At 31.1% G+C, this 24,867-nt stretch overlaps 2 protein-coding genes across 14 annotated transcripts in view; one reads left to right on the top strand and one right to left on the bottom strand.

The window, feature by feature from the left end:
* LOC122524349 (neuroligin-4, Y-linked-like) overlaps positions 1-24,867 on the top strand; it is a 131,107-nt gene that overhangs the window by 83,733 nt on the left and 22,507 nt on the right. For 11 of the 13 annotated variants that reach the window (XM_043646546.1, XM_043646545.1, XM_043646547.1 and 8 more), the window contains 3 exons: positions 1,681-1,874; positions 21,130-21,304; positions 21,597-22,143. In XM_043646546.1, the coding sequence (XP_043502481.1) occupies positions 21,910-22,143 (234 nt within the window). In that variant the 5' untranslated portion in view covers positions 1,681-1,874; positions 21,130-21,304; positions 21,597-21,909. The remainder of the gene's footprint in view (positions 1-1,680; positions 1,875-21,129; positions 21,305-21,596; positions 22,144-24,867) is intronic. The other 2 variants (XM_043646548.1, XM_043646552.1) reach the window with 2 other exon arrangements.
* On the bottom strand, positions 17,307-19,363 carry LOC122524350 (AP-1 complex subunit mu-1-like). Its single transcript, XM_043646553.1, has 3 exons — positions 19,327-19,363; positions 19,176-19,206; positions 17,307-18,805 (listed from the first exon to the last, which is right to left on the bottom strand). The coding sequence occupies exon 3, from the start codon at positions 18,803-18,805 to the stop codon at positions 17,537-17,539; it is 1,269 nt and encodes a 422-aa protein (XP_043502488.1). The 5' UTR covers positions 19,176-19,206; positions 19,327-19,363; the 3' UTR covers positions 17,307-17,536.

The raw sequence follows: 24,867 nt of genomic DNA, 5'->3' as shown, positions 1-24,867 counted from the left end.
GAAATTACATAAAATATTATTGTTTCGAAATTTCTTAAATCACTTTAAACAATCTTTTTCAATTAATTTTTAAAACGATCAATTTATTTTCTCGTTGTTTCAGCATAAATCTTTCATATGTATATATATAAGTTTATTTTTGTTATTGGATCGATCTGTAATTTCACCACTCTTCTTAAATACAACGAAAAAGCTTTAGTTCTGTGTCAACATGCACAAAGAAACCACAGCCGTCAGGCACATAGCTCGTCAGAATCGAAGCTCGCTTATAATCGGAATTTGGAAACAATGCTGCCCAGTATCGAACCGTCTGCGTCATAGCTCGATACATATACACACACATACACATATTTATACATATACGTGTGCGATATTTAAAGCTTCTTTCTCTCTTTGAAAACTGCGATCATACGTTTTTTTTTTCAATTCTGTATTATTCAAACTAAAATCACGAAAAGACGAAATATATTTCTACATATATGTATATATATTTGATTTGTTTTTCTTTCTTCTCATTCTTTTCTTTTTATTTCTATCTGAACGAATCTTTTTAATCACGAAATTATTCTTAGCGAGTTTTTATATAAAACATTCGTTTAAATATTAATGGTGTTTTTGACAATTATTATTACGTTTATCGAAATCGTATCAAATACATTTAAATGTGTATATATCTGTAATATATAAGTTTAAATATTTCTTCTTTTACTTTTATATTAAAATCCATGAAAAAACGATATTAATCATTGGAAGAAATAGCAAAACATAACAAGCATTTGGATTACATTATTGCGTTAATTTCGTTAAAATCGTTGAAACATTTAACGGTACGACTGATTTATATATCTTTGCTTTAACACATTATTTTTCCTAACCAATGTAAATGAAATTATTTCTACCCGTTATTCGAAGAAAAGCAAATTTATACGAATACACGTATGAATAAATGCATGCACGAGTACATATCGTGGCCTGAAAAAGTGAATTGCACACGGGGAGGGATTGAAAACACAATAAGTAATCTCAATTAAATTAAATATATATATAAACACAATAACAAATATATATATATTAAATAGATTATACAATAATTCATTATTTTATAATTTCAATGCTTATACGATATAATACAATAATGTGTTGATTATTTTCATTTTAATTCTACATATCATTTTTTTTTTTTAAATACTTATAATATAGTCGTATACTACAATAAATAATATTATCGTATGATTGTATCATATGAGCTTATTTTCTTTTTCATTTTAACTTACTGAAACCACTCCAAAAGTTATGCTCATATATTTTGAAACATCTTGTATATTGAATATATCATATGCATATATACGATCTTATATGTTGTAAGTAAATACATATATATATATATAGGAGTTGTTTGTATGTTTGGTGGGGGGGTAAATACGGGGTAAACTTTACGAGAGGAACGATATCAATTTGGTTAACGACGGACCAAGAGTTTTCCTTTAACTCTAGCATAGCATAGCCATAGCATAGCCATAGCATAGCATAGCATGGCATAGCATAGCATAACATAGTATAGTATAGCATAGCATAACTAGAAGCATTATGTTACTCATACATAGATAGAGACACACGTTTCTAAACTCATCCTTAACTTTCTCCATCTTTATCTCCCCTTTTCTCTTTCTCTTTTCACAGAAGCTGCCATAACCACCATGTGATTTATCGTCTTACGTGCCCGGACGATCTCTCAGTCTACTTCTATCATCGTTTCACGTGCTATCACAGAAAATCCCCCCCTTCCTCAGTTCAACCCCCCCTCCAGCAGCACCTTTATCTTGGTGGAAAGGAAAAGAAACAACTGATTTGAAAAGATCGTCCTGAGATTGTACGTAAGTAAAATTAATTGTCCCCATTACTACAGCTCTTTAGTTTTTATTTCCTCCATTTCTTGTTTTTCGTTCGTTATTAATTATTTTTTTTCTTTTTCTATACCTTTATTCGACCATTACAAATACTTGTAAATGTATTAATGCAATTGATTAAAAATTGTTAACGTTATTTGTTAAAATTGAAAAAATCATATTATATTTGTATATTTATATTTAAAATTTGATCGTTAGGAAAGTATATCGTGCATATTTCTTTTTTTTACAGAAATTCAACAATATTTTCTTTTCTTTTTTTATTATTTTTTCTTTAGTATTCTCCTCGTCCGATATTTCATTTTCATTTCATCGGAATATTCATGAACAGATTTAATTATTCGCCGTGTATTAACGTTATTAATATTATCACTGTAACTTCGTCTTCTTCGTTACGGTTTTACGTTTATAAGAGTAGAATATTAAAATAATCTCCCGGCGTAGGAATGGAACATATATAAACAGAAAAATAATATCACCTTTCTTATAAGCAGACAGTAAACGATGTTTTACCTCTCAGTTAGAAATAACTGTATATATATAAAATTTTCTTTTTATGCCGTTACCAAGCCAACCACGTTTTAACAAGCTCGGAGAAAATACCATGAGATTCTAAGGGGTTATGAGTTCATTCGTCATAGTCCGTTGGTAACATCCACGATTTCGAACAATTCTCTCTCACGTTTTCCTTCTTATTCTTCTACTTTTATTTCATTTTTTTCTTTTTCGATCCAAGAAGAAGTGTATAAGGTACATATATATAATATATATATGTGTACATATATTTTATATACGCACATATGTACATTCGTTTTTAAATCTTTTTACTACTTTCCTACATTTTTACTTTCTTTACGCGTTCTTTAAATTTATTGTACATTTCGTATTTTCAAATTAAAATTAAATAGAGATAAAAATTGTGATTTATTTTTTTTTTTTAATATCAAAAATATATATATATATATATATCATTCAAAATCTATGATTTATCGAGGTGTCATAAAAGGTGCTTGCGCGAAAAATGTTATTTATATTTCGAACAAAAACGCGATTATTATATTTAAATTGAAATCGTTGACAAATGTGTTTTAAAATTGCAATTGATCGATGTGGTACTTTTATTTGTTAATATTCGATAAAATATTCGATTGTTCAAAAATGATATGTGAGAAAATTGATCTTGAAAAATTTCGTACAAAAATCGAAACGTTTATTCGATCGATATAAAAGAAAAAGAAAAAAAAATAAAACTTCTAGTGACGGTGATATAAAATGTTAAACAACGTTAAAGGTATCGTTTAATTTATTATATACTTTACTCCGCAATATTTCTTTCTAATTATTTCAGTTTATTTTCTTATTTCATTGTTCTCCTTTACTTGTACTGATTTTTTTTTGTTCCTGTAAATAAAGCATTGTGGTAGGAGAAACGTTAGGAAGAACGAGACTGCTGGGGTCTCACTTCGAATAGGTCTGCACGAAACGACGCGTAAAACGCTTTATGTACCCCCATAACAATGGAAAAGGGAAGTACTACCTTCCTATCTTAATCGTTCACTTTTGTCTGGCCCCGTCTTTTCGATAAAAGCCATGGCGTCGGATTTCTCCTAAGAACGAATTTAACTTTGATATCTTTTAAGAAACTCGAACATTTTCCTCCTCTCCACCAACCCCCTCGTCTTTTGGCGATAGGCATGTCGATAAGTTCCTAAGATAGTTTTGTTCGAGAATAATACTCTCACATCAGACAAGATTATCACTAATGTTCTTTCGTTTTTACACTCTATTCATTTCAACATGATTAATTATTCTCTTATCATATCTCATTAACAATTTATAAAATTACTGAAAATATTTCAATTGTACAATCGTTATTGTAATATATTTTTTTTTAATTTACGTTTGCTTGCACACAACTATATCGAAACAATCTATGAAATTAATGAAAATATATATATATATATATTTTAAATTTTACAAATTATTCAATTCTTTTTTATATCTTTTAATAAAAATTTGGATATTCCATAATTTTAAAATATCGTGAAATTTACTTCCCATTTAATTATTAATATAACCATTATAATACGCATTAAAAATTTCCCCCGTATTATAAACCGTTCGATAATGTGTTAAAAGCATCCTTTTTTTTAATATGACTTTGCAAGTATATATTCATGCCATCAATTCTAACGATCGTAATTTCTGCATGATGTTCGTGATCAAAGGCTCGTTAGATAGATAAAAGTTTTCTTTTCCTTTTTTTTTTTTCTATTTTTTTTTCTTTTTTTCGAAAAATACAAATTATAGTTAGTAAAAGTTAGACTACTCGTTATAAGTTAAAACAAGATCTAAATATCGTTAAAAGCACAACGCGAAAGCTTTTATTCCGAATAGCAAAAAAGAAAAATATAAAATAGAACGAATACTATTCGGCCTCTAGCAGTCTTACAATCAATCTTTTCTCTTTTATCTTCTTCTTCTTCTTCATCTTCTTTATCTTCTGGTTCCTCTTATAGACGAAAGCACGAAAAGCTCGGAAAGTTCGCGGGTGGACAATGAATGCTGTTCGTAGAAACGAGAAGAATAAATGAAAAACAAAAAAAAAAGAAAAGGAAAGGAAAGAGAAAGAAGGAAAAATAAGGTATACGCTTGTGTGTGTGTTTGTGTGTGTGTGGTGTGTGAGAGACGAAGAAAATAAGAAAGGGTAGAAAAATAAAAAGATAAAAAAAGATAGAGATAGACACACAGTACGCGAATGGGGCTGTGTGTATGTGTGTGTGTAAGAGAGATAGAGTGATAAGAAAAGTAAAAAGAGGTACAAGGAATAGTTACGAAAGAAAATAAAAGGAACACGTAGAAGTCCTTCTCTCCCCCCCACCCCCTCACCCCCTATCTTTTTCTTTCTATCTTACTTCCACTCGCTATAATTCACTCACTCACTCACTTACTCGTTCATTCTTCTTCTTTATTTCTTTATTGCTTATCCCATCTCTTTTTTTTTGTTCTTTTTTCTTACAAAATGCTTTCACTCCTACACGACAGCTGTACTCGTCGTGGTCCAGCACACGATTCTTCTTTTCGTTAGTCGGTGATCTCTTCTCCAGTGGTCAAAAGAGCCACTGTTTACCTTTCTTCGACAAAGCCCCAAACGTCGGAAGAAGAATTTAAGTAGTTTCATATAATAGTTAAGAAGAACTAATATTCTTCCTTTTTTTTTAATGGTTTTATTTGTTTCTCGGTTTTATTTCTTTTCTTTTTTTTTTTTTTGAATTGGTAGAGATAATTATTATAAGATTTGCAATTAATTAATGTCGAGAAGAAAATAAAAAAATAGTAAAAGTTTTAATTGGTACATATGTTAATTAGATTGTATAAAATAGATATTAGAAAGAGAAGAATTTGTATAATTTTATAAAGAATTTTTATATTGGCTGGAAATTTTTGTTCCTAATTATTAATATATATATTCTAATATTCTCGATTTATTTTAAATAATATTAAAAAATTATCTCAAATAAATAAATATATTAATAAAAATGACAATATTTTTATTTGGATTAATTATATAATAGAATTTCAAATAAGCAAAACAAATGGGAAAAAAAAAAGAAAGAAAAATATAATTCGTTCGAATTTAGCAACGTAGTAGAAAATAAAAAATGTGGAAGAAAGTTTTTTAGTTGAACTTTTCAAAGCGAACGTCGTTTAACCGAAAAACATTGGTTACGAAAAATGTATGTAAAGCAAACACCCATACACGCGCACACGCGCACACCTATACGCGTACACACGTGCGTTGTGTAGAATCGGTTGGACGAAGTTACTTTTTAAAAAAATTAAAAAAAAAAAGAAAAAAAAGGTAGCAAAACTAGAAAGCAGCAACAACAAAACGTACAAAAGAGAGAAGAACTATTCGTTAATGTTTCAACTTATGTTACGTGGCATACGAACAATTAGTATCAAGTTTCTCTTTAAACGGATGACATACATTGTGAAGGGATTAATTACAAAAACTTTACCATATAAATACGTAGAAAAATATTTCCTTTGCTCATTTTTCTCTCCTTTACTCTCTCCTCTCCTTTTTATAAAATAAATTTTACCTGCTGGCAAAATCAAACGTACATACACACACACACACACACACACACACATACGTGCACGTAAATACATACCTGCATGTGTACGTCGATTGGGTCGCAAACAAAAAGTTTTCGTTGAAAATTTTGGAGTATCGTTAATTACAGAAATTTGCCTGTATTAATTCGTAAAAATAAACGTATTTATTTTTTGTTAGGTTCTTTGTGTTTTAAATAAATCCTATCTCGTGTCAGGCTAAATATACGCACGTACATCATACATTAGATCACGAACAAAATTCTCCTTTTAATTGTGTGTGTGTGAAAGTATCGTTTAACAATTTAAATATTCAATTGAAAATCAACATTCAATGTTTTATCGCGCTTATTTATATTTAATTTTACTACAATCGCGATTATAAATATTGTTTTATTATTATTACATTAAAAAAAATTAATTTATTTTTAATTTATTTCGCGTAAAATCACTTGTACTTTCGATTAAAGAACTTCGGTTAAAGACTGGTTATAGTATAAATAAATAAGCATGCACGAGAGAATCAACGATTAATATAATAATTTAGTATTATAAAGGTAAGAGTATATAATGTTAAAAAAAAAAAGGAAAAAAATGAATTTAACGAAGTGAAAAATATTAAGGTAAGGAACAGAAGGATGGAAGTTCGTTGAACTCGTTCGAGAAAAGACAAGAAAGAAAGAAAGAAAGAAAGAGAAAGAGAACAAAATAAGAAGAATAGAAAGGGAGAGAGAGAAAAAGAAATGAACGAAAGGTTCTAATTAAGCACGAGACCGAAGGAAGGAAGGAAGGTAGGAAGGTAAAAAGGTTGCGTCTCTCAAAGAAAATCATAGTCGTGACATTCTATTTGTTTCTACCTTTTCGAACTTTTCTACGGAAAGCGGCAACGTGAAGAAGAAGGAACAAAAAAAAAAGAAAGAAAGAAAGACAGGCAGAAAGGAACGAAGAGGACAAATTTTAAGGTCTCGAGTTCGACAAGAAGTAGTAACGATCGAATTTCTTTTTTAGTGTCGTCGAGTTAATTAACGATTTCTTATCTGTCCTTTCTTTTCTTTCCTTTTTTTTTTTTCTCCTATATCTATAATATATATATATAGTTATTTCTTTTCTTTTTCTATTTTTCATTTATTTGTCTAACCCTTTTTCCGTATCATTTTCTTTTATCTTCCTTTCTCAATCATAATTATAATAAAATTATCTGTGATCGAATACAAAGTTTTTTCGTATTTCCCTGATACGTACATGACATTAAATTCGTATAACTTATGGTAATACTAATCATATAGTGCATCTTTAAAATTGAAATATCGTGGATGTAATTGATTAAAAAATAAGTCATAATATTCGTCTCACACATTAATTCGGTGTCAAAAATTATCGCCTTTTGAAAATATATTAAAGAAGAAATTCTATGCATTTTGAAATTTAATTAGAAAAAAAAAAGAAAAGAAAAATTATTCTACAATTTTTTACCAACCCTATAGATCATCTAATCTCATTTACTATATATCTTTCATCTTTCTCATATAATTATTTCTCGTTAACCTTAATATACTTAATATATTTTTATTTTCTAGTCACATATAAAATTGTCTATCTTCTATCTCTGTCTGTTGGTTCAATCTTTCTATCTTTCCTTTTTAATCTAATATAATTATGTCTTTGACCTTTCCTCACACTTCTTTCTCCTTCTTCTCATCCCAATTTTTTCTCGCACTCGTACACACACTTATATTCTCTCTCTCTTTCTTTCTTTCTCTTTGGTTCTCGATTGCAACCCCTTGGGAAGCCGTAAAACGTAGCACGAACCGCGATTTTAATGAGATTCATTCCGTTCTCACGGCATCAAAGCCGCGGGAACTTTGAACTTCGTGGGGAAGCGGTGTTAGTTTCTAAAAACAGCCGTGGTGAAAGTCCCCACCCTCCTTCCACCCTCCACCTTCCACCCCTTCTCTCTCTCTCTCTCTCTCTAGTCATCTCTTTCTATTTTGCTCTAGCTTTTACTCATGCTCATGCTCTCATGCTCATACTCTTGTTCTTGCTCTTGCTCTGTCGAAGTTTCAACCGTCCCAACCGAGGTAATTTCATTTCGAAAGGAGCCTTGATGCCACATAGTAGCGCTGATAGCTGGATAAGGGTGAAACTGACGTCACTGTTAAAAGGGACGATAACATTTTAACTAATTCTAAGTGAAACGGATACAACAGTATTTTACATTCAATTTATTTTTAATCGAAGCTTATATTTCATTACTTATCTTTATTATTGATCTTTGTATATCCTTCGAATTAATCGAAATTAAATAATTTATTTGAAAAGAAAAGAACAAATGAACAAAATTTACTTGTGCAAGGTATCAATTATATCACTATTTTAACAAGTAAATTTAATAAATTTGAAACAAAATCATCGATACAATTTTCTATTTAATTTATGAAAAATTCGATTACATATATAATATTTGTTCAGTTCACTTTTTTTATTGAAAAGAAGAACATGGGATATGAAAATATATATGGGATTAAAAAGGGGTAATCCCTTTGAATGTTGAAGATGGATGAAAGGAACTTATCATTTGATGGCGAAGCAAATAAATATGTGCATAGGTTGCATACATATATACACATATACATATGTGAAAAGAGCAGTTCGGATGCTCATAGTTTAAAGTGTAACCTTTGCCCGTTCCCTATCTTGTTCTTTTGTCCGAGTAAACAGGGCCGTTTCCACTTGCTGGAATATTGTTGCTTGGCTCCAACCTACTAATAATAGTAATAGTAGTACTATGCAATACCAGTACTAATAGTAGTGGTGGTAGTGGTGGTAGTTGTATTAGTAGGAAGTTACGCTTGACATTCCCGTAACTTCTTATCGCAAGGTACGACTATTTATTGTACGGGAGCCAAAGCGAAGTATGTACCAGCAGTTGGTTGGTTGGTAGGTTGGTAGGTTGGTAGGTAGGTAGGTAGAAAGGTAGGTAGGTAAAGGTAGTAGCAGCAGCAGTTCTAACTAGCTAGCAAGCTGGTTGGTTGGTTGGTTGGTTGGTGACTGTTCGTTTGATGCGAACGCTTTTGTCGTTTCAGTACGTTATGGCAACGACGGCAGTAATATTAACTCTACGATCGAAGAGAGAGAGAGAGAGAGAGAGAGGGAGAGAGAGAGAGACGACGACGATGACGACAACTGCAACGATAACGAAATGAAATTTACTCCAATTCGTACTAGAAATGATTTATTTATTTATGTTAGTATACTTTATTTGATTTTTATTATTCTCTACGGAAATAGGAAATAAAGAGAAAATTTAATACGATCGAATGTTTAATCTATAAATGATAGTAATCTTGAAATCTTTTTTATTTATACTTTTTGTTCAATTTTCTTAATTAATTTTCTTTTATATATTATTCGTTGATAATAGTCGACTCATTTCTTTTTTGTTATTCACGTATATACAATAAATTAATATTAAATAATTTACAATAATTTATACAATAATTTATATATATAGAATGTTAAGAAAATGGTTCTTATTTATCATCGTTTAGATACGATTAGGATAAATCTCATCTTAACGATAGGATAGGGTGCTACTTACAATGTAATCCAATAATACCTAATTAATAAGGCAAGATATACATACACATTCGTATATACACACACCCACTATAATATATATATATATATAGTTAAATACATATATATATATATATATAGTTAAATTGTAGTATAAGCTAATTCCATTCGGTTGTCGATCGATGTCTATTAGATAGGAACCGACTAACATTTGAAACATCGTGAGAGTGTGTATGTGTGTGTGTGTGAGAGAGACAGAGAACGAGAAGAAGGACACGATTCAGTAGATGCAGCTGTTTCTATGTTGAATTCGAGTAGTGCATATAAATTCGACTACACTCGGCTAATTTGTGCATGTTTACACACATGTAAATACATACATACGTCTGAGTGATATGGAGTAGAACGAAACACGATTTACTCGAACCTTAATTATCTAGTAGATATAGTAGTATATCGAATCGAGGATAATCAACCGAGCCTAGACGAATCGTCCACTAATCGAGTAGTTTGAATCGTCCTATCGGAAATCGACCGAGTGATTTCGATTCGAGAAAGTAATTTAAGTAGTATCAGTACGACGTATTGTCCCTTTAACTTGACACACATACATATACACATACATACACGCAAATCTGTTTCTAATCTACTACACATATAATATGGAATATGGGACAATAATTTTATCAAAATATATATATATAAGTTAAAATAAATGTTAATTGTATTGGAAGATATATTTCTTTATTCGCAGTTTCTTTTCTTCCTTAATAAATATTTTCTAATGGTAAAAATGAAATTGTTTAATTTTTCTTTATTAAATTATCTCTTAGATGTTTTATATTATTAATTTAATTTATTTTTATATTTTAATAATAAATTTCATTAAGAAAATAATATCAGGTATTTTTTATATTTATATATATATATATATATTTTGTTTCTAATTTTAGATACTGATTATTACTGTGAGTTATTATTAACTAGAACAAGTTGATATACAATTAAAATCACGTGAATGGAATGTTGAAACGATGCCAATCGTTATTATAATCAGCTTACAAGATATACGTATAATACCATAAAACAATAAAAGTAGAACGAGTCGACGTTTGATCAAACATGCGACTCATGTTATTTTCAAACTACCATAATCGTCATTCCGTATACCAAGGCTTATGGTAATAATACTACGTTGCGGGGTAGAAAGTACGAATCGATCTATGATTAGCCTGTTGAGATTTTCCAACGACCATAATCACGATCGTGTGTATCTATATGTAGAGTAATAATATAGTAATAACGATCGATATATATAATCAGACTGAAACTTTCAAATTATCAGAATTATGATGATTATTATAATATACATACATATCTATTTAAAGAGAATAATAATTTTCAAGTTTAAGAAGTGGAATAATTTGACAGCTGGTCAAATTCACATGTATTTTCAAACCCCCAACGGTAATTGTCATTTTATACATGTGTATACGCATAAATAGATATACAATACCGGCCAAAATTATTTGACCACTTTACAAAAAGATTGAAAGTTGATTTAAATTAATGCCGTATGAAATTTCGCAGAAATTTGTACAAAACTAAAAAATTTCTATACACGCGAAAATGAATTAAAAACCAATTTATAATATATCTATTAGTTTATAATAGTAGAAGAGAGATAATAAAATATAGAATCTATACCCAAAATATTGATTCAGGTAAAAGAAGTCGTCGAGTGGAAAATTTAGAGAAATTCTGTTATAGAAGATCGATTGTTTGTTCAGTAAATGAATAATAATTACGTTCAAAATCTGAATGTTTCATTCGTCAAAACAATTATTTTATTCGTGCGAAACGTTATTTGCATTAGAATGTTTACGTATTTTTATTGATCGCGTCAACATTGAATATGACACTCATTTGAATCAACTTTGTATCATTTTGTAAGATAATCAAATAATTTTAACCGATAGTGTGTATACATGTATGTATATGATAATAATATTAGCTAAAAGAATAAAACGAGTGGACGTATGATCAACAGACCGGTCATGTATTATTGTAATCGCGGGTTTATCGAAGTAGAATGAATCGATGTATAATCAGCCTGGTGAGATTTTCAAACGATGCCAATCACGATTATAATGTACATGTTAATTGATATTGTTGTTTATAGACGAAGTAGAAAACGATTCGACATTTGATCAGACCTGGAGCAATGTATTTCTAAACACAAGTCATAATCGTCGTATCGTGTATAATATAGTATGTGTCTATAATAATGACGTTAGGTTGAAAGGTAAAACGAATGGACGTACGACTAATCGGCTCATTTATCTTCAAATATGATAGTAATTATTGCATTTCTATATTATGTACACGTTACGAAGTAGATTATGCCAAATGAGATGTTTAGTCAGACGAGTTCGAGTAGTACGAAGTAGAAAAAAATTAAATTGAGAGAACGTGATAAAGAAAGAGAAAGAAGATACGTGTGGTAGTGTGTGTCTTTAATATTATATTATAATATATACTTATATTACTATAAAAGTATATATAAATCTCTTCAACTTACTCACGACTCATATAAATATAAATATATAACAAATATATAAAATACTACTCCACACACAAATAAATCTTTAAACAAATCAAATTCACTATTTCTATAAATCCGAATGTACATTTTTAACGGAAGAGTTAATTATTATTAATTAATAAATAATGAATATTTCATCATTTGAAGTGAAAAACCAAGCGTGTACGTGCACATATATTTACGCTTAAGTCGAAAACAAATTTAGAAATTTTCTAAGTTAGGACAAGGATGGATGCAGAGAAGGAAATATTTCAACCCTCGTAACGTTCGAGATAAAGGAGCAACATCTTTCGAGGAAGAAAGGATAAAGTAAAGAAGAGAAGGAGGGAAAGAGAGAGAGAGAGAGAGAAAGAGGGAAACTAAAACGCGACGCTTCATCACGAAGGACTTAAACTCTCGAAGAGTCTCGAGTTTCGTCGTCTCGCGTCGTCGAGCTTAAACTTCTCCTCGTTTATTCTCTGTGTTACTACTCGCGCAATAAACAGCCATGTTCATCTACCATCTCTAAAAATGAAATTTCCTTTTAGAACAGACAGAGAGAGAGGGAGATAGAAAACGGAGAAGAAACATTTATTGTTCGATCGATCATTAAACTGACGACTTCTTGCTTGAAAAACTTCAAATTTCATATTTTCTTCGCTTAGACAGAATCAACAAAGACTCCAGCAGTATACAAGGTGTCTTAAAAATCATGGATCTATTGAATAAAGATAATATTTTTGAACAAGACATTTTGAATATTTATTAAACAGATTAAAAAAAATAAACGATCCTTCGTTTATATATAAACGTTATAGATATCTATTATTATTTTTTTTTTTAAGATACAAATTTTTAATTCGTGTATTATTACGATTTTTGAGACATCCTTTACCTGTATAAACTAATTTTCTTTTTCTTGTAAAGAACAGTGCTCAGGTTATCGACTGAACGAAAAGATTCAGGAGGGGTGGGAGGGGGGGGAGGATTCTCGGGCAATGTAATTTGCAATGAAACGTCGATGCCAAGAGGATGAAAACAAAGAAGACTCGCACACGATTGGCTCCCAGCCAATGACGGATAACATGAGAAAAAGGGAGTAAAAGGGTGAGGAAGGAAGGAAGGGAAAAAAGAGGGGGGGGCAAGGGAGAGGATAACTCTTCTTTGCAGAGTCTCCGTCGTTTTGTCACTCATGTCAGCGTGAAAAGAGTGCCGGACGCCCTTTTTCCACTCATCCTCTAAACCACTGCTACTACACTCTCTTTTCCTCCACCTTTCATAAACGTTTCTCCCTTTCCTTTTATTTCGGATAAATCAGAGAACCGTCGCGCCATAATATAAAAGGGAACAGATACATACAGTGTGTCACAATAATCCCCAGCTGTCAATTTAAAACAATCAATATTTTTTTTATAATACAATATTCCAAAATTTATATACGCAGTATAACATATTTTAGGATTATTAATCTTTTCAATTTATATCATGAGCATTTTATTATGAGACAAGTAAAATTTGACATAACTTATTAAAGAATAATTGATCTCACGAGGTATACCCAATCGTTTCGAAATGAAAAGAAATATTTACTTATATAAATAATAATTGTAGTTGTATTATATCTTACTCTAATTATAAATACTCTTGCGAGATTAATTTTTTAATCACTTAAGTCAAATTATCATATTTATCCGACAATAAAATGTTCATCTCCAATCAAATTGATATCAATTTGAAAGTTTGATGATTCTAAAAAGAGAAACGTTTCTGTATGTGTAAAAATTTGGAAGCTTTGCATTACGAGCAAATATCAGTTATTTCAAATTTAAAGTGGAATCGTGTACGAATACTTCTGCAGACTTACTATAGATATACCTAAATATAGATTTATGATATAACATCGAGAAAAGGGGTAATATCATTTTGCGATAAAATATACGATTCTATCCTATGATTTATTTATTTATTATCTAGTCGTTCTTTTGGAAATATCTAACAAACGAAAATAACAACTGTTACGTTAGAGAGATAAAGTAAAAGAGAAAATGAGAAATAAGGAGAATCATAAAAAGGAAAAGATAGAAAATAGGAAGAGGGAAAGTGAGAGAAAAATAAAGAGAAAGAGAGAGAGAGAGAGAGAGAAGAACAGGGTTGTATGAAAGAGATAAAGTAAAATGGTGCGAGAGAGATAAGGAAAGAAATACAGAAAAGAGATAGAAATAGTAAGAGGAAATCAAAGAGAGAGAGAAAGAGAAAGATAAAAATAGAAAATGATATATATATATAGTTATATAAATATATTCCTCTCCGTATGATTTTCTTTTTGGTTTGTCTATATTTCAACGAAGAATATATCGAGATTATGCTAAACCCCAAACGGTGATAGACGTGCGTTCTCCGAGCGAGAAAATGGAAAATGGCGATGAATCGGAGTGTCAAGTAACAATGAAATCGTCCAAACGGAAATGTGGATCTATGTTAAATGCGTTTCGATCAAACGTACTGGCAGTTTAATTAAAATGTTCTGCTCTATCTCTTCTTCTCTTTCCCTCTCACTCATTCTTTTGTGTTATCGTTAACGGATCCGATTCGATGACGATGATAATTATAACGATGACGTATACGTCAAAATAACGTTGAGAATATAATGATCGATAGATTAATAGATAGATCGTAACGTTAACGATCCCATTGGATTTTGATCGTAGAGATTATTTGTTAGTGCGAACAAATTTCTATCTTCGCGTCGATCTCTTCGATATATATTTTGTGTGTGCGTGTGTGCGTGTGTGTGTATGTGTATATATAACTGGTATATATATTAGTGGCTCGTGAAACGCTCTTTGAATGTGGAAAATTTATTTGAATGTTCGACGAGAAATGAAACGATCCATCCAGAGAAGGAAATTCCTTTGGGAATAAGGGGAAGAGGTAGTATTCGGTTCGTGCTTCCGTTATGCTTCTGGTATTGTATGGATTTAGCTATCGCTTAAGAAATTTTCTGTAAGTGCACATACTAGACGAGCCATTATAATTAATCAAATGTTTTCCTTAAATAATTCACACATTTTTAACATTGACATGAATGATTTATTTATACGCGTTTAATTCGATCTTATCTCGGATAGTATGATTTTTTGTAATGTTCTCCTTTTTTTTTTTAATTATTGTACGTATAAATACGCGTATTAATTATAAATAATTTTTTAGACATTTAATAAATTTTTAATCGAAAAGATGAGAAAAATATGAAATTCTATTATAGATTTTAATATACCAATTGAAATTATTCTATAAGAATGTATCTGGTAATAAAGTTAAGAAAATATTTATTCGACAGAGGGTGTCCCATTATAATAGTCCAGTAGGAAGGCAGCACCACGTGTGTTTCTACTTTATCATAAGCAGTGCTGCAAAAGTAGTAACAGCAGTAGCATACAGCAGTAGTAGGACAACAACAGCAATATCGTTATCTCCGTGCTTTCACGGTATTACTATCGTTCGTTACATGCACCACGTAACGTTATTACCAGTATCTGCATTCGTTGCGTTTTACACGCATCTTTTTATGCACTGTCACGTTCCGCAAAGTTTTTCTCCTTTCTGTTTCTTCTTCTCCTCTTCCCATTGCTTTCTTTTTTATAGTTTTATACATTTTTATATTTATATATTTATATATTATTATTATTATTATTATTATTATTATTATTTTCAATTTAAATACAGCAATAGTCCTAGTCATATATCGGACCGTTAATAAAAATAATGTAATAATAATCAAAATTTATTTAATATCTTAAGAAAAAAAAAAAAAAAAAGAAAAAAATCAAACGAAGATATCCAAACTACTCTACTAACAACAATAAAAAGAAACAACAAGAATAGAATAAAAAGTAAAATAAAACAGGGCTGAAAAGTTTCTCGGTGTCGCGTGGTTACTTTCCACGTATAATTCTCGTCGAACGCACGCGCTCGAGCGAATAAAAAAAATAAAAATGAAAAAAAAGAAAGAGAGAAGAAGAGAGAGAGAGAGGGAGGGAGGGAGAGAGTAAAATTTCCGCGTGCAAGACTACTGATTTCCATAAAATTATTACGGGCTCATATACGTGGAATGAATTTGCATATTACGACCATTCGGGGTACCTGCGTTCAACGACGAATAAGAATAATAAAAAAAATAATAATAAAAAAAGTATTTCTCCCCACAACCATTTCACTCTAATCGCGTTTTCGTGTCTCCGTCTCTTATTTTCTTCTTTCTTTCTACTTTCAGCTCTAGTTCTATTTCTTTATTAATTTTCTATCCTTCTTCTTCTTCTTTTTCTTCTTATCTTCGTTCCGACCGACAGCGTCAGCTCCGAAGTAAAATTTTACTACTAACTTTTATTTTTTTCTTTCGTCTCTTTTTTTTTCTTTTTTTTTTAATTTTTTGTAAGGCTCACAAGCCATTCATTTCTGTCGGTTATGTTTACAAAGTGAAGAAAACTTAGCGTTCAATTTAGATGGAATATTTTCATTCTCCTATCTTACCTTTCTTTGCTAATTTTTTGTTTTAAAAAAAAAAAAAAACAAAATATACGAAAAATCAGGTAAAAGAAAAAGGCGAGAGGTTTCGTGGGAATGAAAAAAATTCTTTTTAAAGAGAGAAGGATCTTTGCGGCTTATGAACAGAAGAGCGGGATGAAAAATGTGTTCGTCAGTGTGGAGGAAAAGAAAGAAGAAGAAGAAAAGAAAAGAATTAAAAAATCTTACGAGTCACGTTTTCAAACGAGAAATTTAATATTCTTTTCATTCGTTACTGTTTCGTCGCGTTAGATTTTTCATTGATTTTAATACAATAATATCTTTTCTTCTTTATTTTATTTATTAATATTGTTAAAAATTTTTTTAATTTGAATTAACGATAAGCGAGATACGAAATTACTAAAACGACATTATTTATTCTATATAAGTAAATATATTTACAGATTTTTTTATCGTCAGCTGTTATATAAAAATTAATATTTTTTTTCTACATGGATATAAAAAAAAAAAAGAGGGGGAAAAAAATTACCAACCAATTTTATAAAATTTAAAGAACCTATTAAAAAGAAAAAAGAAATTTTGATCTAACGAGAAAATTGAACAATGCAATTAAACGGAATATAATTTATCAGCGATATACATATTCATACGAGATTTTTTATTCATGAAAATATTTATATATTCGAACATTTAAAAATGATCGATTTTCTTACACTATAAATACAATCGTTTGAAATGAACAGTTTATTTTTTTACAAACTTTCAACGCTCGAGGATTCGTAAAATGTTTCAAGTCAATATAATATCTGTTAATTATCATGTATAATTAATTCGTTCTCAATTGATAATCACCATTCTGCGTAATGTAACGAACCCAAGGTAAGGCTTGATAGCCACTCTTTTCAATGATTTTCAAATATCTAACTTGAATTCCGGATGTAGTAAAGTAGGGAATTTCAAATTTCACTTGAATCGGTGGTTTACCTTCTACGTCCTCACCTACCACAGATGGCAGACCAAAATGTGCTCTCATTAAATATTCTTTCCCACCTGGGAAGGATTTAATGAACCAAGTAATCGCGCTTTGTTCTGGTGAGTACTTAACACTACCGATAGTTGTTTTAAATTTAGGAGAATCTGCGTCGTTCGGAACAGGTATTACTATTTCAACATTGTTCGCCGTAGACCTACGTTTAAATTGCGACCTAGCCTTAATCATATATTCTACTCTACTATGGGCATGTCTTTCTATTACAGATTCGATCCAAATTAAAGGTTTAACATGAGTGTTCAATCTGTAAGACATCAATTCGAACTCTCCATCCGGCGGTATAAAAGAAATGGTTCTGTCATTTTCAAACCTCGACAGCCTTACGCACTGATGAAACTTAACATCTTCTAACTCTACTGACTTAGACTTACCGCGTCCAGTCGATTCGAATAATACTTTATCGTTCAGACCTAATCTCAATTCTGGCATTCCAGATAAGTACACTCGCATCTTTATGGCACCAACTATTTCCGAACTCAATACGTTTCCATTAGCATTAGCCAAAAGGTTAACGGATTCAATTACATCTAGAAATACTTCGTTCTTACGATACTTAATACCTTCCGATCTCCATGACACAGCGTTGGTCACAGCCATAGGAATTCTTGGTTGTATTTCTAATTTATGTCCCTCTTGTGTAATGTACTCTTGCAATATTTTACTATCCGTTGTCTGAGGATAACCAAAATCTAATAGCTCATCGAGAAGCTCATAAATGACTACGAAGTTATCCCTTATACTTTCTTCTTCCAATTCTTTAAAATATTCTTGCATAACTTGTACCATTTTATGCAAAAACACAAATACCAAAGAAATATTAGCATTTTTCCTAGTCATCGATACAATATAAAGATTATTATATTTAATGTAAGCGTATGTACATTCCGGTATCTGTATTATCGGTGTTAGATTGCCTTCCTCTTCTCTCTCCATTACCAAAGACATAAACTTCTCGATTACTCCAGGTTCTATGTCTCCACGGTAATTGCGAGATATCAACACCTTGCCCTTCACATCCAATATGTATATAGCTGACGTAGACATCTTAAAGTGATTAAATTCAAATCAAAGGTATTCACTCAAATATTAATTACAGAATAGCATATAAAGTGTATTTTTAGGTTATATGCAACATAGATAAAGCGTATTCTTTATTAAATAAAATTAATATTAATAAAAAAGAAATTGTCTATTACTATTTTCTTATCAATAACATAAAGAGTATTTATAGGTTATGTGCAATACAGGTAAAATGCATTCTTAATTAAATAAGATAAAACCTCAACGAAAAAAATTGTATAACATTACTTTTTTATGAATAATGCATGAAGTGCGTTTATAAATTATGTTCAGCATAGAAAAAGTTTACTTTTAATTAAATATAATAAATATTTTAATTTTATTTATTACTCACGTTCACAGTCCACTTTCTTGATACTTGAAAACTTTATCGTAAGCGTTTAATTGTAAATAAAAAATAAATAAAGAAAAAAGACATTAAAATCGTATTAAATCTTTAATCAAATTAAGAAAGAGAAACTTTAGAAAAACACTCCCATCCTTACTTTCCTCGATGCACGCTGAACTGCCACCGTGGATGCACTCGACGTTATGGAACTGACATTCGATATTTCTTCTGCGCATGCTCGAGTTATCTCGAGATATCGATCGTCAAACTTCCGCGATATTTCAAACTTTGAAAATTTAAGCTATGCTACTTTATTAATATCTCTAACTATATAAGTAGTGATGTAACTTGAATAACTTTTGATTTTTCATTTTTTTTTTTTAATCATCAATCATTCCTATAAAAGACTTTATACCACGATCGGTAAAGAAGATTTAAATTTAAAAGAAATAAAATTTAAACACAAATACGTGATCACTTAAATTAAATATTACATTTAAATAATTAATATTTATATTAATGTGTAAATTAACTTAATGTAAATATACTGATTCGTAAAATACTATACATAAGTGTATAAGAAACTATTGAACCGATCTATGAAAATGATATATGAATATATATCATTATGAGTAACATAAATGGGGAAACAAGTAAGGAAGGGTACAATAACGTTTGGTCTTTTCATAAGCAAAAGCGTTCTAATGCTGTCAGAGTGTTACGATTTTAATTAAACTATTATTTACGATGGCATTCTGCGCACGACGTGTAACGACCGAAACCATAATTCGTGTCGCCAACGAAGGAGTTTCCTATTAAACAGAAAAAAATAAAAAAAGAAAGAAAGAAAGAAAGAAAAAAAATAACAAGAAGAGAGGAAAAGAAAAAAAAGAAAAACTAGAGCATCTAATTAATTCCATGTCATAACCGGATGTCAACGAAGCTAAATAAAAGAAAATAGAAAACAATACGTTAATCTCGAACTCTCTCGCTTTCTGATTGACTTCGAAAAACGTTATCTATATAGTTTTAATTATATTATTTAATAATAATAAAATAATAATGATTAACATTTTTCTTTTGTATCCATTTAAAATTTATGATTAGAAATTTCGATTAAAGTATCAATGAGAATTATTCTAATTCCAAGTTAGAAATTTCTATTCTATGTAATTTAAACAAATTATTGATAACGAAATTGTTCTCTCTCTCTCTCTCTCTTTTTCTACTTCATATTTCCTCTCCGTCATTATTTGTTATATCCTTCTTTGAAAATATGAGCGAAAGGAAACGATCTTACGAATCGATTTTATTTCTCGTCACGATTTCTACGAGTGGAACGTCAATCCGTACGATGAAGTGCCGGAATAGGAATTTGAGCGTCGCGCGTATCGGATCATGGCTTTATTCCGTTTCCATTGGTATTCGAACCGCAGTCTCTGGAGGGTTAGAGGGGTAGAATGAGAATGAAAATGGTGGAAGGGAAAAGAGGGAAGAGAATAAGCAGGTTATAGGTACCTACATACATCGGATAAACGAAAGTTAGAGCCGTCTGGGGAATCGGTGTGAACGATATAATTAAGAATTCGATTAAATTAGTAAATAGTGAGATAAATATATAAATATATATATATTTAGATAAATAGAAGTAGATATAGATAATAGGGATCGATAACAAACGTTGAAAAGTCATTCCTCACCTTTTCGTTTAATCTGTAAGATAATAAAATTAGCCTTAAAAAGATCAAAATAACGGGAAAGTAAGAATAATAACAAACTTTTTATTTTTCTATAAAATAATAATTAATGAAAAAAAATGCATCGTTAAAAGTTGGAAATCTATAAAAAGGAAAAAAAAAGAAGTTAGGGAGACAAGTAGTGATCAGACTTCATTATTTCGTACTTTCGAAAAGAATCGATCGATGATTACGACGACTAACGAATACCTTTTCTTTTACAGCTTCCAAAAGAAATAACGATCAAAAGGGGTTAACACGTTCCTGCTTATCCGATACTAGTAAAGGTTGGAAAAGATGCCTTAAGAGTTCAATGAAGAAAAACAAAAATAAGGGAGAAGAAAAGAGAAGAGAAGAGAAGGGGTAGAATAAGAAACATCAACATTGGCATCAGCAACGGTATAGTAGTGGCAACAGAATCACCAAGTGATAGAAAAAGCAAATGAGAGAGAGAGAAAGAGATAAGATATAAATAAATGGAAAGAAAGGGTGGATAAAGAGAGTGGGAGAAGAACGAAAGAAAGACAAACGTTGTTTTGCATAACAAAGTTACAAAGTGATTTGTTTCTCAACTAGGGGGTTGCTACATTCTCATTCTCTCTCTCCCTTTTTCTGTCTCTCACACTGACACAGTTTTATTCAATAGGACTAACATTTTCTTCTTTCTCCTTATTTCTTTTTATCGACGTAGAAAAAGAATAATAAAAAGAGAGGAAACATTGTCGCCACAAGAGAGCAACCAGTTGCCAATAAGACAAGAAACCACACAACCAAGAAGGGGCTTGAGTCTGAGAAAGAGACAAAAAATACAAAGTCTGAGGAAGAAAAAGAAAAAGAAGAAGAAGAAGAAGAAGAAGTGGGGTGAGGAGGAATAAAAAGGAAGAAGAGGAGGAGGAGAGAAGGAGGAAGAGGAGGAAGAAAAGAAGTCAAGTTTCGTGGGGAGAACTTAGGGGTCTCGGTTATGCCACTGGCGTCGCTTCAGGTGGACGCCGGCAAATGCTGTCATGCTCCTGCCATGCCAACCGGCGGCCGAAAAAAGGCCGCTGGTCACGCTGAGTACAATCGGAGGGACGAAGGACAATTTTCTTGCCAATCGACTAGCTCCAAAGTTTCTATTCTTTCTTTTCTTCATTTTTATTTTCTCGGCAAGCAACGTGAGGAATCGCGCGAACGCTGTCACGCGTTACGCTTCGAGAATCGTCGAGACCAAAAGTGGACAAATTCGTGGAATACTTCAGGTAAAAATATTTCTAATTATTTTTCATTTTATATATTAATATTCAAGATAAATTGGTATTAATGTGTTTTTTTAATTAAATATACATCACGCGATACGGTAGGTAAAATAATAATATATATATATAAAAAGCTTTAAACATCTCCATAAATAACGACAAATAAATATTAATCAAGATTTGAAATTAGGATGAAGACAAATTCGAGGCAATTCGTACGCATACGTCAAGCACGATATTTCGGTTTAAAACGCATTCGTCAGGAATTACGATTTACAACTCTAGAACGTTTAACTCTTCCCCCCCCTCTCTCTCTCTCTCTCTCATTTCTCTTTTATTCCACCACCAAATCCGTCTGGTATGTCTCTGTCTCTCGTCGCGTTAAATTCCGAGTGAAATATGAGCGATAGCGGTGACGATAGCAAGCCGAACGATATCGCTACGAACGATCGTTTCGCGTAAACGTTTTCGCATAAACGATATCGGTCAGATGGTCGTGAGTCGTTTTGACGTTTACCAGCATGTTTTGCGATCTCATTCGTGGTAGTTGTATTAGCAAAAGCTTCCTATATCTATACAAGAATTGTATACGCGTGTACGTAGATTACTAGTACCTGCGTACCAACACTAACACCATAACCACTAACACTACCACAAGGGTCGGATGTTGTAACCTCGCATCAATTACGTCTAATAGATATTCGTATCGACGACGACGACAACGACAACGACAACGACAACGTGTAGTAAACGATCGACGATCGTTCGATGATTTTATAGTCGATCGCTGCATTGCGACGGAAGTAACATCGAACGCAGACGATTTCTTCCTGTAGAGAATGAAATAGAAGAGAGTTATATAGAAATAGAAAGGTAGGAGAAGGAAGGGTTGATACAGGGTGAAAGAGAGAGAGAGAGGAGAGGTGGAGTAAACCACCCTTTCGCACTAGACGCGGAAAATAAATTCAAATCGAGCAAAACCGATCGGCCGTGGCGGTTCACCGATGATAACACGCGAACGATAGCTCGTCGACTAGTAGATCTCTTTCTAAAAATCGAAAAAAAAAACGCTCGAACTCTGACTCCTGATACTTTTACATTTTATATTGATGCGAGTATACCTGTATCTATGGTATATACGCGTATTGGTATGCGCGTATTTTTCTATCTGTAAAATCGTGTATCGTGATGATATGGCATCTTTAAAACGATGCGACGAAACCAGTTTTTATCGTTTTCGAAAACAACGGAGATAGGATATCGTTGTTTGGAAGAATTTTGAAATATGAGAATGATGGGAAGACAAGGAAGTCTATAACGAAGTATTTATGATGGGTTTTCGAGTGATACATCGTCGATAGTATCGTTGTCGATAAAGTCACATTTCTTTCTTGATTTATTGAAACTTTCTGTAATTATTTATCGTACGAACGATTGAAGGTAAGCAATTTTTTAGACGCCTTGCGATAGGCAACCCTTTATACACTTTGTCGGTAAATCTTTCGCTTTTCGTATTTTTATTATTTTTTTTTTTTTATATAAAGACATTTTAACTCTTTACCTAACTTTTCTTTTAAGGATTAACAAACAAATAAATCGTATTAACAGCTTAATATTAATTTAATCATTTTAATCGGAAATAATTCTATTTGGTAATTGAACAGAGTGTTTTCGTTTCTTCCATTTGATTAAGTTTTTCTTCCGACAATAATAATGTCTCATTAGACAGATGAATGTTTCTCGATGGATGGATAACGAGAAAAGTTTTTCACTTTCAACAGATCACTTCGCGGCCTTTGAATTACTTTGTCGCGTAGTTTTCTAGTAACCGTTTGAGTCGTCGTCGCAAACAACCGCAGCCAGACGATTTCTTTTTTTGTTTTTTGTTTTTTTTGTTTTTGCGTTTTTCCTCTCTTTCCGTACTTTGTTTATTTTTTTGTTATTTCGTTTGTTACCTCTTCCGTTCGGCTCGTTGCACGGTCCATTTCGCGCGATCGAGTATTCCGCGACGTTCGAATAAACTACACCACCCCCTCATCATTCGCTGTAAAGAAAAAAAGAAAAAGAAAAAGAATAGGAAAAGAAGGAAAAAGACGGAATGAGAAAATACGAGGCTATCAAGAAAACTAGCATACCTTACCGATGCTTTTTATGCAGTGAAGTGAAGCGAATGAAACAGATCGATTCGTGATGTATCGTAGAAATAAGTTCTTGCGTTCGTTGAAGTATCTAATTTATCTAATTCCATTTACATACATTTTTCTTCTTTTTTTCTATCTTCCCTTTTCTCTTTCTCTTCCTTTCTTTGTTTTTCTTTCGATATATTTTATTTAAGTTTCTCGCACAATTTCCTAAATTCGTACATTTATCTTTATCACTCCCTATTCCTTTCTGTACCTTCGATGATTCAACCATTTGTCGTTACGATAAAATCCTGATAATAAAAAAAAAATACTCATCCGATTTGAATATCCATCCTTTCTTGCTTTTTATTCTAAGTTTCATTTGTTTCTTATTTTTTTTTTTTTAATAGTAAATCAAATCGTTTAATATTGCAATATTTTTCCACCATTTTTATTGATATAAAAAATATTGCCCTTCTTCACTATTCCAATTTTTATCCACACACACACATATATATATCTTATATATTATTATTCTATTCGCAAAAAACACATTGACCGTAATTTACATTTTCCTTCAATCTTCCTTATTTCTCAAGTTTAT

The sequence above is a fragment of the Polistes fuscatus genome, unplaced genomic scaffold, assembly GCF_010416935.1.
Source record: "Polistes fuscatus isolate 324 unplaced genomic scaffold, CU_Pfus_HIC Scaffold7, whole genome shotgun sequence".
Taxonomy (NCBI): domain Eukaryota; kingdom Metazoa; phylum Arthropoda; class Insecta; order Hymenoptera; family Vespidae; genus Polistes; species Polistes fuscatus.
Note: the sequence above shows the minus strand (reverse complement) of the source record. Positions and strands in the feature narration are given on the sequence as shown.

Excerpts from the sequence above, each read along its gene's own strand:
- LOC122524350 (XM_043646553.1), bottom strand. The coding sequence starts at position 18,805 with ATGTCTACGTCAGCTATATACATATTGGATGTGAAGGGCAAGGTGTTG.